Here is a 13,816-nt window from a genome sequence, read left to right on the forward strand (position 1 = left end):
TTTGATCTTCTTTTTTTTTTTTTTTTTTTTTTTTTTTTTTTTTTTTACCTCCCCTGGGAGCTTGTCCTGGAGTTGAGTAGCAGTTACATAAATCAGATGAAAGAATAGAGGATTCTGAGGATGTCGGACTGGAAGGACAGGTGGATTTTGTGTGATAGCCTGGCAAAGGCTCCCAACTTACSCTTGAGCTTACGTTTCTCCCCCACTTACCGCTGCAAAAGAGGAGCCCTCTCCGTCCTGCCTCTCTTTACCCTGCGCGTGCACAGGTCGCTCCTGCCTCTCCCTGTAGCCAAGCTCCTGCTGCCGTAGTTAGTTTAAACAATATGTTTTTCACTTCCAAATATCTTCCCCCGTGCGCAGCCCTTCCGTAGGCTTGAAACAGCGAGAGGGCATGGCGAGCGTTCGCGTTCCCGCGCCGCGGCGGGGGGCTGCAGCAGGGGGGAGACGCGGTCGGGAGCAGCCCTAGCAGCGAGAGACGGCGGCAGCGGGAGCCGAGCCGTGTCCTGCCCCTCCGGATTAGCGCTCCTGGGGGGCCGTCCGACACGACTGCGTTGAACGCACCTCTCTGATCTCAGGTCGCAGCTATCTAGGGCCCGTTTGAACGGATGCGAAGCGAGGGACCGATTGCCAGCTCCTCTGCTGGAACRCGCCTGCCCCTTCCCTCTGCCCGCGGCCGCACCGCGCGCCCGTGGCAGGTAAACAGCCGTCCTGGTTCGAAGCGATTTTATCTCGCTGGTCCGTAACGCCCAGCTGTATCGTCTTGTGCTAATATTTGCTCTGGGAAGCATTCAGCTTTGGCTGCTGYGGGCTGCAGCCGCGGGCTTTGGCTCTGCCGTTGTGCCCTGCCTCTCCCTGGGCTGCAGCAGTGCTTGYTGCGGGTTTATCGTTTTCGTGTGCATCCCATCCTGGCAGCGGGGGAGATTGAAGAAACCAGAGCTCGTTCTCATCGCCTGCACTGAGCCAGCTGATGCACTTGGGAGCATAAGACTAAAACAGACTGTTTGGCCTGCTGAATTCAGTTAACTTTTCATAGCTTGCCTTGCACTCTCCCTTCCCTGGGTTCACATCGGTCCAGTTCCAACATTTGAGGTTCGGTCTCCAACCGGGGGAGACTGGCATATGCCRAGACTGTGCTTGGCAGCTTAAAAAAATAAAGTGGTGAAGAATTGTCCCCATTCCACCTTCACTACATCCTCAAAAAGGCGCTGGAGCTGCTCCACGGAGGGAGCTGGCAGCGGAGGTGGGCACCAGCAGTGTTTCACCAGTTCATTTAGGCCAAGCTGGGCTCTCTGTCAGCGTACGGAAACTTCTGCTCCCAGCCTGCAAGCAGAGCCTGCAATTAATGCTGCCGTTTGCCCCTGCTCCCGAGATAAGGCRTCCGCATCCTTGCCAGCATTTGCAGGCTCTTTGCAAGCAGTGTGATGAGAAGCACAATGCGGCACTTGGAAATTTGGCCTCCGATTGCACCGTGGAGCTCTAGGTTAAACAACGAGGGCTTCTCCTGGCTCGTGTCTTGGCTAGCGTGAGGGGGGAATTTGCAGTAGTTTGTCTTCCTGCCTGACGGATTTGAGAGTGTGGGGCTAGGGATGGAGCTGCTGTGGATGGCACACGGTCYCTCTTCCCTTCCTCCTGTGATGAAGCCTCCCAGTTTAATTAGAGGCAGCAGGGAGAAAGCCTCAATCTTATTATTCCCTCACAGCAGGGCTCCAGGAGCGTTTCTCGGACGTCAAAAGGAGGATTAAATTAGTCTGCAAGCRAGTTTTCCTCCTTCGCGTCTCTCGGCTTTCTGGGAGGGTGTTGAGCCTCCGAGACCGCGGTGGCGATCAGAGCGTTTGACGTGGCACGCAGCCTCTGCCTGCAGCGGAGCTCCCTGTCAGAGGGTTGTTTGCAGCCTTCTGGGTTGGAAATGTGTGGGCGGACGGGTGGAGGAAGGCGGGAGTGGAATTGCAAGGGGGATTCACCCCCTTCCCAGGTGCATTGAAGAACAACAGCGGTTTCCAAAGGTGCAGCCTTGGTGCAAGCGCTTTCAGCCCCTTTCTGGCTGCGGAGGTTGCGGGACAAGCGGCCTTTCGGCTTGGGAGCGCAGGAGCAGGCCGTCGCGGCCGGGAGCCGATGCCTTTTGCTCTGGTGACCTTACCCTCGTGGGGCCTGGGAAGCAGAGCAACTGCTGCGTGTTTTTTTTCCTGCTCGGGAGCCACGGTGCGTCTGGAGAGCAGCGCGTACCTCCCCGGCTCGGAGCTGGCTCGCAAAAGCGTGCGCTGGCACCCCCGAGCGCGGAGCAGGTGTCCAAAAAAAAGCCCGAATTCCCGCTCTGGCTCTCTGCCCGCCTGCAAGGGGCTGTGGGGAGATCGCGCCCCATCGGGCGCCCCTCGGGTGCTAGCCGGCGGGGCTKGGCCATCCCGCCTGCTCCCGCTCTGGCCACAGCTCCGCGCCGGCGGGAGCCTCCTGCTTTCCTTGCACTTTTGCCTTCCTCTTCCAGGCAGCAGGAAAAAGCCGATGAGATTAGGAGGGCTCTGCCGCTTCCGGTAGCGCGCACGCACCTTCGTGGGGTTGGAGACACGTAAAAACCCGTCCGAGGATTAAGCGGGAGAATGAAATCCAGAGTTGGAGAGTCGTGTCGGGCAGACCAGGAATGCAGCAATCCTGTTCTCTCCCCCTGCTATCTAAATGTCAGGGGTGAAACGCGGCAGTGCCTCTTTGCGTGGCATCTCGGGTCCTCCGCTGAATTGCACTGCCTCAGAAAGAGGAAGAAAAAAAGGGRAAAAAAAAGGCTTTCCTTGGCGAAGGGAGGCCCAGAAGGGCCGTTCCCTTGTTCGTCAGCCTCGCTGAACCGCTGCTCCGGGGGGTTTTGGCCCTGCGGGGATTTATGCCGCCGTTGCTCGGTGCTGAGCAGTCAGTCAGAAGGGCGCTGTGCTCTCCGCGAGCCTCTGCCTCTGCGGCTTCGAACGGCTGCAGGCGTCTCACCAGCGAGACGCCGGCGGCTTCTGAGCCGGAGCCGTGTCCCGAGCGCCGACGTACGTGCTCGGCGCCGCAGCCTCGGCGCTCCGGGTCCCGGGGGGCTCTTTGAACAGCGCTTGCTATTTTTTTCCTTCCTGTTTGGGGGTCTGGAAATGGGATTTTGCCAAACCTTGAGGATCGTGTTCTTCTCTGCTTTGTAATAGCAATCGTTTCTTCCACGTGTCCCCTTTGGCAGTTTGATTTTGGGGGCTAAGCGCAGGAGTAAGAGCACAGGGCAACGTGGCTGACGTGGTGTCTCCAAGTGCTTTTGAAACTGGAGGATTACCTGAGTTTGTTTTGGTTTTTTTTTTTTTTCTCCTCTTCCTCAAAAAAATAAGGAACTATTCTGAATCCCCAGGGGAGCAGGAGGGTGCCAGAGGAAGAAACACTTGATAAAATCAAGTTTTTGATGTTGAAGTAAACAACTTCAACATTGTTCATCGCTGAACTTCTGTATTGTTCATCCAGAACTGAAGTTTTGACGATAAACATGAGAAATCCTGGCAATGCCTTGTGGCAGGCACCAAGCGCTTTGGCGTCGGCAACTGTTTCCTAAACTGCTTTTGACGTCTTTGTAGGTAATTTGCTATGCATGCACCCGTTTGGGGCAAAATAATCACTTTTGCAGATGTGTTGCGGGCTGCTTCGGTTCAGCCGTATGTCCTGCTCCTCCAAGCGCTGCCACTTGCCTCCCCAAACTGGCCTGGGGCTGGGACAGAAATGTTCCTCCCCATCTGGGCTGTATGGAGGGATGCTCTTCCAGGTGCATTTAATAATGGATCTTTGGCAAATATCTTTAGCCTAGGCAGTTGAGAGGTGAGGTTTATGGAGAAGGAGTCTTTTCTTAGACCAAGGGATATTTTGAAGACAGGAGATAAGCCCTTCGCATTGACAGCCAAAACCAGGCCTGTCTTTACAGCTTGTCAAACGTCTCACCTTTCCGCTTGTTTTAGGACAGGCATCAGAGGCACTTTGATAAAGGGATTTGAAAACTTTGCTGTAGCTTCTGCAAATCTCTTTATCCTCTGGTTGAAAAGAATTCCAAATACAGTGCCCTAGTTCCTGAACTCCTCTGGCATTTCCCCTAGCAGCTCTCCGCGTTTGGATTGCAAGGAGCTGTGGTTTAGGGCTTTGGGAGGTCTCAGCTCTTTCTGGACTTGATTCTTGTATTGGCTGCTGCGAGTCGAGTGTGTTAATTCCCTGTTTACTTGCGTTTTGCCTTGCGTGAAACTGAAGCCTGTCTCAAAATGGAGTCGTGAGACTCTTGCTTGCTTTTTCCAGCAAGCGTTGGAGTTGGCGCTGTGTGCTGTGATTTAAAGAGCTCTGTAGCTTTTGTGGGTAAGGAATATCCAGCCTGTGTCTGAAGGATGAGCTGTGCTTTGAGAAAGTAATTTTGAGCATGTCTTGTTGGATGCTACTGAGGTAGGAGATGCTTGGATTTTTACYGGGGCAGTGTTATCAAAGAGCCACGGGTGTTTTTGTTTTGGAAGCTGAGTGCATGTCAGAGGATGACAGTCGTGTTAACCTGAACTAGAAGATGGGAGCAGGTATAAGGAGTTTGGTAGCCACTAGAATGCCTGATTCCTTCTCCCTTGCTTTGTTTTCTGCAGCTGGTCAGTGAGAAGGTTGGAGGGGCTGAAGGGACCAAGCTCGACGATGACTTCAAGGAAATGGAAAAGGTGAGCAGGGGAAGGAGAGAAATCTCTACAATCCGCCCCCCCCCTCCATGTCTCCTCAGTGACCTTCCCAAAGCCCTGAGCTGAGCTTCACGGCTGATGGGTTGTCTTGTTTTTGCTGCAGAAGGTGGATCTGACCAGCAAGGCAGTTACAGAAGTATTGACCAGAACAATAGAGTACCTCCAGCCTAACCCAGGTGAGTGCCACACCTCTCCTGTCCTCTTCCCTCTGTCCCCTGGTTGCCCAGGGGAGGAGGCAGAGAGAGAAGRAAGAGACATCGGAATAACCATTTTTTTGGTCCCGGAGTGTTAGCCATCAGCCCGCTCTGAAGATCAGGTGTGCTGTTTATCGGGGGTAAGCTGGGTTGGCTTATACTCCTCCCGTGGTCTCACTTACTGGCTGAGCTCGTGTAGTCTGGCTCTAGCTCACTGCTGTTTTGCAACCCAGGTGAAGATCAAGATACCCATTTTGCCCTGTGCTGTGTTTCTGAACTGTAAGATACACGTGTTGTTGTTGTGTCCATTTGTTAGTGGTTCACCTTTATTCTCAGACCTAGAGAGGAATCAAAGGGGACCTGGTTTTTGGTGAGGTGTCCAGAAAAAGTGACATCTCTGGGCTGAGACAGAGTGGCTGGGTTTGTAATTATCACCTCTGGAGCCTGCCGTCCTCCTTGTTTCCAGCCAGCTCGTTCAGAGAGCACTCCAGGGACCATGGGAGGGCTGGGGAAACTCCTTCAGCCTTCACTGGCAAACTGTGGGGAACTATTTTTGCTTGCTGTCTTGGAAAAGAAACTTCTCTTTTCGTARTGAGTGGTATTTCTGGTAGATGAAGACAATAGGACTTGTTGGCTTTGGGAGTAGCTCTAAAAAAAAGTTGGCAGTGGCCAGCAGCTGCTGGCAAGTCCAAGTAATTGCAAACACGGCTGTGGCTGTTTCTGTGCCAGCTTCCAGAGCCAAGCTAACCATGCTCAACACGATGTCGAAGATCCGTGGGCAGGTGAAGAACCCCGGCTACCCACAGTCTGAAGGGCTGCTGGGGGAGAGCATGATCCGCTACGGCAAGGAGCTGGGCGAGGACTCCAACTTTGGTGAGTGTCTCGTCAGTCCGCTCCCCTTAGGAGCGTGCGGATGAAGTGGAAAGGGCTGGTGCCGAATTTCCAAACGATTATTTTAAATTCCTGAAGGACCGTGTGACCCTTTGTATCACGTAACGGCATGTGCCTCCGTCGCAGACCAGCAGTTGAATGCCAGATCTACAGCAGTCGTAGAGCAAATGCATGGCAATGGCTGTGCCTTGTTTTCTTAAAGCAARATCTGGGGCAAAATCTACAGCTCGTGGCTGGTGTCCATGCTGTTGAAAGCCTCCCTGTACACTAGCTGTAAAAGGATTGGGAGACTTACACTCAGCGTGGCAGGGAAGGGAAGAGGAGAGCCCAAGTGTGCTGGCTCATTGTCCATTACATTGRGTGCAAACCCAGTTTTTAATGCTTTTTTTTCTTTTTTTTTTTTAATTAAACTTTGGAAAAAATCTGCATGTAGGAAAAACTACCTCCTTGCTTCTAAACTGAATAGTGGTGATGTGGAAACTATATTGAATGAGGTTAGGAGTTTTACTGTGCAGTTTCCAGCTAGAACTCTGCTTTAGGGAGGCCATAGCCAAGAAATCTTTCCGTGTAGTAATTCCTTATAACCATGAAACAAACCATGTGTGACTTGCAGGGAGGAGGGGATGAAGCCTTTCGCTGACATCAATTTTAATCCACCAGGTCATTGGCCTGCACATGTGACAGACCCAGGACAGCGCACAGCTGTCTGATCACTTCCAGGGCAGGGAGGAGCCTTCTTGCGTCAGGAAAATTAAAAAGCTCTGGCTGCTTCGTGGGAGTGACAAAGAGGTCTCACGAGTATCCCTGGCCAACTCAGAGCCCTGTCTCTGCCCTGGCCGTCAGGAACCAGAGTTATTATGGAGCACAAGRGGGAAGGAAGTTTTTAAAAGAGCATACCAAACCTGACTTCCTTTAATAGCCTCTCTTTAAAGGTACACTTAACTTGACAAGTTTATATTTTAATACCACATCCATCCCTATGGCAGGTTATCTAGATGTATCAAAATTGAAACATCTCTTTTGCAAATGTACTCTGTATATTTTTTTTCCAGCTGGACAGTAGKCTGGTGGTTTCACTTTACCATCTATTTCACTTGCATATTCTCCTCCACCGATCCAGTGCTGAAATGGTTGGTTTACCAAAGCTGTGCAGGAATAATTTAATCTATAAATGGTTTAAATGGAATAAAAAGCTAAGACTAGAAATGCTTTGCTGCTAGTCTGTCTGGCTTAATTGTCATTGTGGTAAGAGCCTTAGAAAAGCATGAAACTAGATAGGTTTCAACAAGCAGTTTTGAGCCCTCTCAACTTGGAGGGGAGAAGGTTGGCCCAATAGAAGTTAGTGTTTAAAATTGATAAAAGGCTGCAGGTTTATTGCCAGCATCTGGGGAAACTTTAAGAATTTGCTCAGAGAGTTCTGGGCTTAAAACTGTCTGGGCAGAAGGACAGCCAGGCTGAATCAGATCAAACGTGCCTCTGCCCAGGCTTCTGTTACCAGCAGCGGCCGAGAAACGGAGCGATGTTAAAGCACTGCACCGGCAGGTAGTAGCTCAGTGACTCCCTGAGCTAACAGGAGCATTTTAAAAATATTTTTACCTTTTCTTTTCTCTGTGTAGCTGGTGGAAATCGCCCCTGTTTTGCAGAGGAAAACACTGAAGCATGTTGGTCTTGCGTAGAGCCAGTACTGACGTGCAGTTGCCGGCTCTCGCACCAGGCGATGCTCCCTCTGTGCCAGGCTCGGAGAGCTGCTCCAGATAGAAACGTGGGGGCGTTTGACATGTGACGGAGCTTGCACATGCTGGGTGTCTTGGCAGAATGGCTCTGCATGCAGCTGCCACAGACTTCGGCTCTGTGTGACTGGCTGGCCTGTTTTCCTTCTCCCTCTCTCTTCTCTTCCTTTTCTCACTTGAAGGCGATGCACTTCTTGATGCTGGCGAATCTATGAAACGATTGGCTGAAGTGAAGGACTCGCTGGATATTGAAGTCAAACAAAATTTTATCGATCCCCTCCAGAACCTGTGTGACAAAGACCTGAAAGAAATCCAGGTAACCCCCAAAATCTTTTTTCCTCTTCATCTCTTTAGATTCTGGCCTCTTCTGGCTATCAGTGCATGTAATCGCTTGCTCCATCACAGTGGGAATCCAGCTGGACTTGCACAGGTATCAGGTCTGCTCCCCTGCACTTTGTGGACTTTCTCTCATCAGATTCACTAGAATTTCCTCCCCCTCAGTGCGCTCAATGCCGCTGCTGCTGCTGCTCCTGACCAGCTCACAAGTTTGGATATAGGTGTGAATGTAGGTCCTTCGTTTACCTGACTCAATTTTTGGAGGATGTTTTGCTAGTAAGTCCTGACATAYGTTCTGGGATTGCTGAATTCAGTTCTTTTCACTATGATGGCCCTATGCTGTTCCGTTCAGGGCTGTCATGTGTTGAACTTCACAACAYGCTTCCCTAGTGTTTGCTCTGTTACATTAACATCCCAGATCCTATAATGTAACTTCCAAGCTATGAGTTAGCTTCCCTGTAGGCCTCTTATGTAGCATCTGTAGAAGGCTGTGCAGTGTCTCGCTAGGGAGATGTAGAGTTTGGTAGCTCCCTTGTGCTATCATGGAGACAAGTGTCTGCAAAGCATGAGCAGGCTTTGTAATAGGATCCAGCCAAACCTGCATTTCACAAGGCAGCTCTGTTTTCTCACTTACAGCAGTGTCCCAGATAAAACAGCCACCAGCTATTGTTTCAATAYGTGTGTGCTGGGCACCCCAATTCTGCTGGTTGCTGTAGAGCTAATTTAAACAGTCCTACCCTAAGCAGTCATGGGATACAATGCTCAGTTGTGTGGGGATTGAGCTTGCATGCCAATTCCTGATTTCTGGAGATCCTCATGGTCCACAACGAACTGAATGTATTGGGCTAGATCTTCACCCTCCCTAACTGATTGCACGGAAAACAGACCTGGGCTGCTCACTACAGTTCTGTTTCCCTCTAGCCCTCGGTTAGAAGAAAGTGAAATTGGATCTTCACATCAATTGGTTGAGAGTTATTTCTTGATAGAGAGCACCCGCTGCCACAGTTGTAATTGTCTTCCAACCTGAGTTTGAACAGTCTTGTCCCCCCTGTCACCTTAGAGCAACCTTGATTTGCAGCTCTCCATCAACTGTTGGAAGCTGGGGCCTCCCAGGAGCCTGAGTGAAGGTGGGAGGCCCAGTGTGTGCTCTAAGATCATTTTTCTGAAACAAGTGAACCTGGCCCATAGCTGGAGCTGCCTTCCCAACAGGAGAGCTTGGTTGCGCCCAGCCTCTGGCTTCCCCTTCTTTTTCTTTACTGTTCGTAACCTTCCTCTCCCCAGCACCATCTCAAGAAGCTGGAAGGCAGACGTTTGGACTTTGACTACAAGAAGAAACGTCAGGGGAAGATCCCTGATGAGGAGCTTCGACAGGCTATGGAGAAATTTGAAGAGTCCAAGGAAGTAGCTGAGACCAGTATGCACAACCTCCTAGAAACTGATGTGAGTGCTTGGAGGAAGCACCTTGASGTCTCTTCCCTAGGCTGAGTGCTGYTGGGCGACTGCGCGTGTTTCCATGTACATGAAGGTGGCATCTCGTGAGGATTAGGAGGGTTAAAGACACTAAATTTCACTCTTGCTTTTGGCAGTGTAGTTTTGTTTTCTGATGTTCCAGATTTAGATGTGCAGCACGTGGCTTGGCAGGCCTTTATCCTCTCTCTAATCCCTTCCTCCTGATCTAGCCCGTGGCCAGAGGAGAGGCTATGGCTGTAGCAAATGGATCTCTTCTCAGTGTGCAAGTGTGTTAGTGGGAACAAGTTTTGACAGCTGATACAGCTCAGTTGGGAAGGATTTGAACAGCTAAACAGCTAGTGAAGCCATGAGGGTGGCAGGCAGTGACCTCTTGTCCTGCTAAGTCTCAGTCACTGACTGACCTCTGATATCTTGAATCTGCTCGTTGACTCCTCAGGAAAGTTGTGTGCGTTTCCCAATTCATTCTCAGCCCTGRTGTGTGTGATGGGAGTCTTCTGTCAGCTAGGGAAAGCTGTTCACGCYTCCTTGGTGTGATTCTTGCAGATCGAGCAGGTGAGCCAGCTCTCGGCCCTGGTGGACGCCCAGCTGGACTACCACAGGCAGGCAGTGCAGATCCTTGATGAGCTCGCGGACAAACTCAAACGCAGGTGAGACTCAGGGTGYTGCAGGGACTTTTCACAGCCACAGGCTCCTCCTGTGATATGTGTCTGTATATACCTGGCTCTCCCTCCAGGTTTATCTTCTAGTATTAAGGCCACTTCTTGCAGTCACTGTTGCCTCAGTCCAAAGCTCCTTTGGGTTGGAGGGAGCAATAGCAGCTGCACAACCCRTTTTCAATGATGGGTACATTCTGACATCTGAAGCAAAACCTCTGCGCTTGCTCCATGGGTAACTGGTGTCTGCTGGTTTGTCATGCCTAGGTTAGTTTGTGCTGCTTCCAGGGAAGCTGAGGTTGAACTTGGCAGGAGAAAGCTAAAGAGATCACTTCCTTAAAGGAGTGTGTCTCTGAGCCCCCCCCCCCCCCCCGACCAAGTCAGACTCCTTGTTTTCCTGCAAGCCCTGGCTCTCCCTTCTGTTTACATGAGTCTCCTGGTAGACACTGCCGCAGATGTGGCACTGCTGTGTGTGCCCAGGAGCTTCGAGTCGTGTGTGCCAGCTCCCGAAAGGCAGATGGACATCTGGTGCACAGGAGCAGGAGGAGCTGCATTCCCAGGGGCTCTGCATGAGGGATGGTGCTGAGTGCTCCCGGGCAGGTCTGGCTGCTCTCCCTATCCCTCCCTGAGTGTCCAACCTCCACACGCTCCCTGCGGCCCTGCAGAACGTGCGGCTGCTGCCGAGGTGCCAAGTAACGCAGAGCTGATGTCAAAATCACTAGTGAGCTGTTTCATGTGACTGCCATGACTTGCACAGGCCTCTTCCTGCTGCTCTGTCTCACCTGAGCATGCGTCTCCCCCAGCCCTGTCCAAGGAAGGAGAAGTGGCTTTATCATGTCTGCGCCTTCTCTCCTGAGCCAGGAATGTGCCTTCGTCAGCCTGATGCAGAGTGGCTTAGACAGAGCCAGGGCAGCGTTTCCACTTCTCAGGGTGATTTAGCGATGCTTCCATGCTGTTCTTTCGTCATACAAGAAATTGCTGAGTGGCTGGTATGTCTGGTTTGAATTAAGAGGAGCTGGGAGTATCCTGCCAGTGTGAGTTTTTGAGCTGCTGCACGAGTGTCCTCTGCTGGCCTGAGAGCAATACTTGCCAGAGACACCTCCAGAGCAGAGCMCGGAGCATCTTGCCTTCTCTAGGGCCTATGGGAAGGGGAGCTTRCAAACCCTGGAGAAGATTCATCTTAAAAATGCCCCAGCACAGAGGGTTGCACAGATTTTTGTGTACAAACCAACCAGTCTGCTCCTCTGTGTAACCACCAAGGGGAAYAGATGTCACATTGCTCAGAGTTCTCCTCATTAAATTCTTTTAACACATGATACAAAAACAGCCTTGCCTCTGTGCGGGTGCGAGAGGCAAAGTGATACCTGCCTGGCCAGCAGGAGCTGTCAGGGGCATGGGAGGGAGGATTTCCTGTTCTAGCCTTGACAAGACAACAGCATCATTTCTCCGAAACATTCWCAACAGCAGGCAAGACATGAGTTGATCTCAGTGTCACTTCAATGTAATCACATTTCTTTTCCTTCTTGCAGAATGAGGGAGGCCTCCTCACGTCCCAAGCGGGAATACAAGCCCAAACCGAGGGAGACGTATGACTTTGGAGAGACCGACCAATCTAACGGGGGCTTCTCTTGCAATCCTACCCCCAAAGTCGCAGGTAAAGTTGTCCTACGTATGTGCACGCAGGTGCCTTCAGAGCACGGGCGGCCTCCTGGGGATGGAGGGGAACTTCTCTGCCTGGAAATAGTATTTCTGGCATTCTGGATATGCCTACGTGAGCTGGTGACTCCGAAGATGTCAGAAATGCCTCAGCCCTCAGGCTCTTTTCTCTTGGGGCCTGGCAGCGTTCATTATCTTGGTGTTGGGGAAGTCCCCACAGAGCCTCCAGCCTGGATCACTGACCTGTAGTGTCCAGTCGGTGCCAGCAGTGRCAGATAGGAAAAATTAAACATCTCTCCCTCCCTCCCTGTCCTCCATCACACTGCATTTGTTCCTCCCTAGTCCCAACGAGRCAGATGGGTTTCTAACACAGCATGCAGGATGCCCTGTTTCTCCTAACAGATCCTCCCTTTGGGGCCTGCCTTTCCCTCCCTCCAGTTCACATTGTTTTAAGCATGTCTCTTTTTGTTTGGAAGCAGCTTCCTCCTCTTTCCGATCCGACAAGCCGTCCCGGGCCTCCGTCAGGAGTATCCGTGAGTTTCCTCCCTCCGCACTGCATGATGTGTGACCATCTCTCCCCATCCCTCCTCCTCCATTGACACTGCTGCTTGGAGCCACTAATTTCTCTGTGCCTGGCCAGCAGAACAGCTCAGCTAAACCTTGCCTTTACCAAGGCCCAGATTAACACAGCTGCACCGTACTGATATTTACTGCTCCARAACTTAGGCTTTTGCTCCGCTGGAGCAGCTGTGTTCATGCAGGCATGTCCTGYTGCGACCACAGAGATGAGATGCTCTTCCAGGAGGTATCAGACCTATTGGTAACTAGCCATTCCTGTTATAAGCAACCCAGCCCTGATCTCTGCTGCTCATGGTACCTGCTGCCCCTATACGCCAGAGCTGAAGGCTAGAGACAGCATGGGTGGKGCTCAAACACACCAAGTGGGATTTGTGTGGATACTCCCAGGGCCTTGAGTGGTTGTGGGATTAAGGAAGACCCTGGGCAAGATTTGCAGGTCGACGTTCCTGCCAAAGGGGCCCAGCAGGCTCTCAYTGGAGTGTGGAGGCCAGGCTGGATCTGTAGCTTGGAGCCATTCGAGTGGGGAAAGCGTGGGGTTTGTGGTGGTGTGGCTGTGGGATGGGAGGACTTGAGCCTGGTGTAGAGGAAATGCTGTGGTTGCGGGACCAGCTTGGTATTTTGGGAAGTTGTCTCAAAAAAACGGACCTGCTTTGGCTGCTGCCTTTGGTGTTTTCTGGGTCCTCTTCTAGTGTTGGTTCCTTCGTTGCTGTGGATGTTCAGCAGACCAGCTGCGTTGTCCATGTGCTGTTTCCTCCATCCTGTTTGGGAGAGCTCTAGCACAGAAGCACACCAGGCTCTGGAGCGACAGGGAGGGGAAACGGGGGCCCAGAGACTGTGGCAGCCTGTGTTTGCTCCGTCTGTTTTCAGTAGGGTCCCTGCCACCACAAAGCTTGATGCCTGCCTGTCCTAGAGCTTTTATTTCAGTGCCTAAATAGAGCAAGCAGCAGCTTTCCCTGCCACAAAACACTCCTAATCCTATTTGCGGGCTGAAAGCCTCATGCTTAAATCACGTAGCTGAGATGTGGGAAGGAGATTTGGGTTGTCCCACCCCGTCAGCCCAGCCCCGGTATCTCTGGGGCCTTGCGGGCATCACCGCGCCGTTAATTGCTGATGTGCTTCCGAGAGGCCGCTCAGCAGCGGGTCCTTTCCCTCCCCTCCCCGTTGGCCCCCAAGGGCGAATCTCCTGGAGCAATCTCCTGGGCGAATCTCCTGGGCAAGCGCACAGAGCTGCCCGGGAAATCCCTGCGGCGGCTCCTCCTCCTCCTCCCTGGCCCCGCGGCGATGCATAACCCCATCGTCGACTAACTGGGCAGCGGGTTGTCGTCCGCGGAGGAATAACGCGGCTCCCGCTTCTGCCCGGTTTCCAGCGCGTTGGCCGAGTGGTGGTGGTGTGGTTTAGCTCGGAGTTTGACTTCCGATACGGTGAGGGTTCTCCCGCCGGTAACGAGCGGCGCTGGGTGCCGTAAGCGAGGGTCTGGAGCGGGAGATCAGCGAAGGTGATGACTGGAGCAAGAAGGCAGAGAAACTAGTGAGCCGAAAGCCACGCGGGAGCTGAAACTGGCTGAGTTAATGTGCCAGGGCGTAGGGGCAAAGCGCTCGGTGCGGGAAACAAG

The 13,816-nt window shown here is 52.2% G+C and overlaps 1 protein-coding gene across 1 annotated transcript in view; it reads left to right on the forward strand.

Annotated features, from left to right (window-relative positions):
- SH3GL1 (SH3 domain containing GRB2 like 1, endophilin A2) overlaps positions 1-13,816 on the forward strand; it is a 16,014-nt gene that overhangs the window by 372 nt on the left and 1,826 nt on the right. The window contains exons 2-10 of the mRNA XM_085319470.1: positions 4,563-4,676; positions 4,798-4,870; positions 5,618-5,761; positions 7,692-7,825; positions 9,127-9,285; positions 9,859-9,962; positions 11,498-11,622; positions 12,104-12,157; positions 13,265-13,274. Of these exons, the coding sequence (XP_085175596.1) occupies positions 4,563-4,676; positions 4,798-4,870; positions 5,618-5,761; positions 7,692-7,825; positions 9,127-9,285; positions 9,859-9,962; positions 11,498-11,622; positions 12,104-12,157; positions 13,265-13,274 (917 nt within the window). The remainder of the gene's footprint in view (positions 1-4,562; positions 4,677-4,797; positions 4,871-5,617; positions 5,762-7,691; positions 7,826-9,126; positions 9,286-9,858; positions 9,963-11,497; positions 11,623-12,103; positions 12,158-13,264; positions 13,275-13,816) is intronic.

This window comes from Rhea americana, unplaced genomic scaffold (assembly GCF_003343005.1).
Source record: "Rhea americana isolate MKP2758 unplaced genomic scaffold, rheAme1 scaffold_590, whole genome shotgun sequence".
Classification (NCBI taxonomy): Eukaryota; Metazoa; Chordata; class Aves; order Rheiformes; family Rheidae; genus Rhea; species Rhea americana.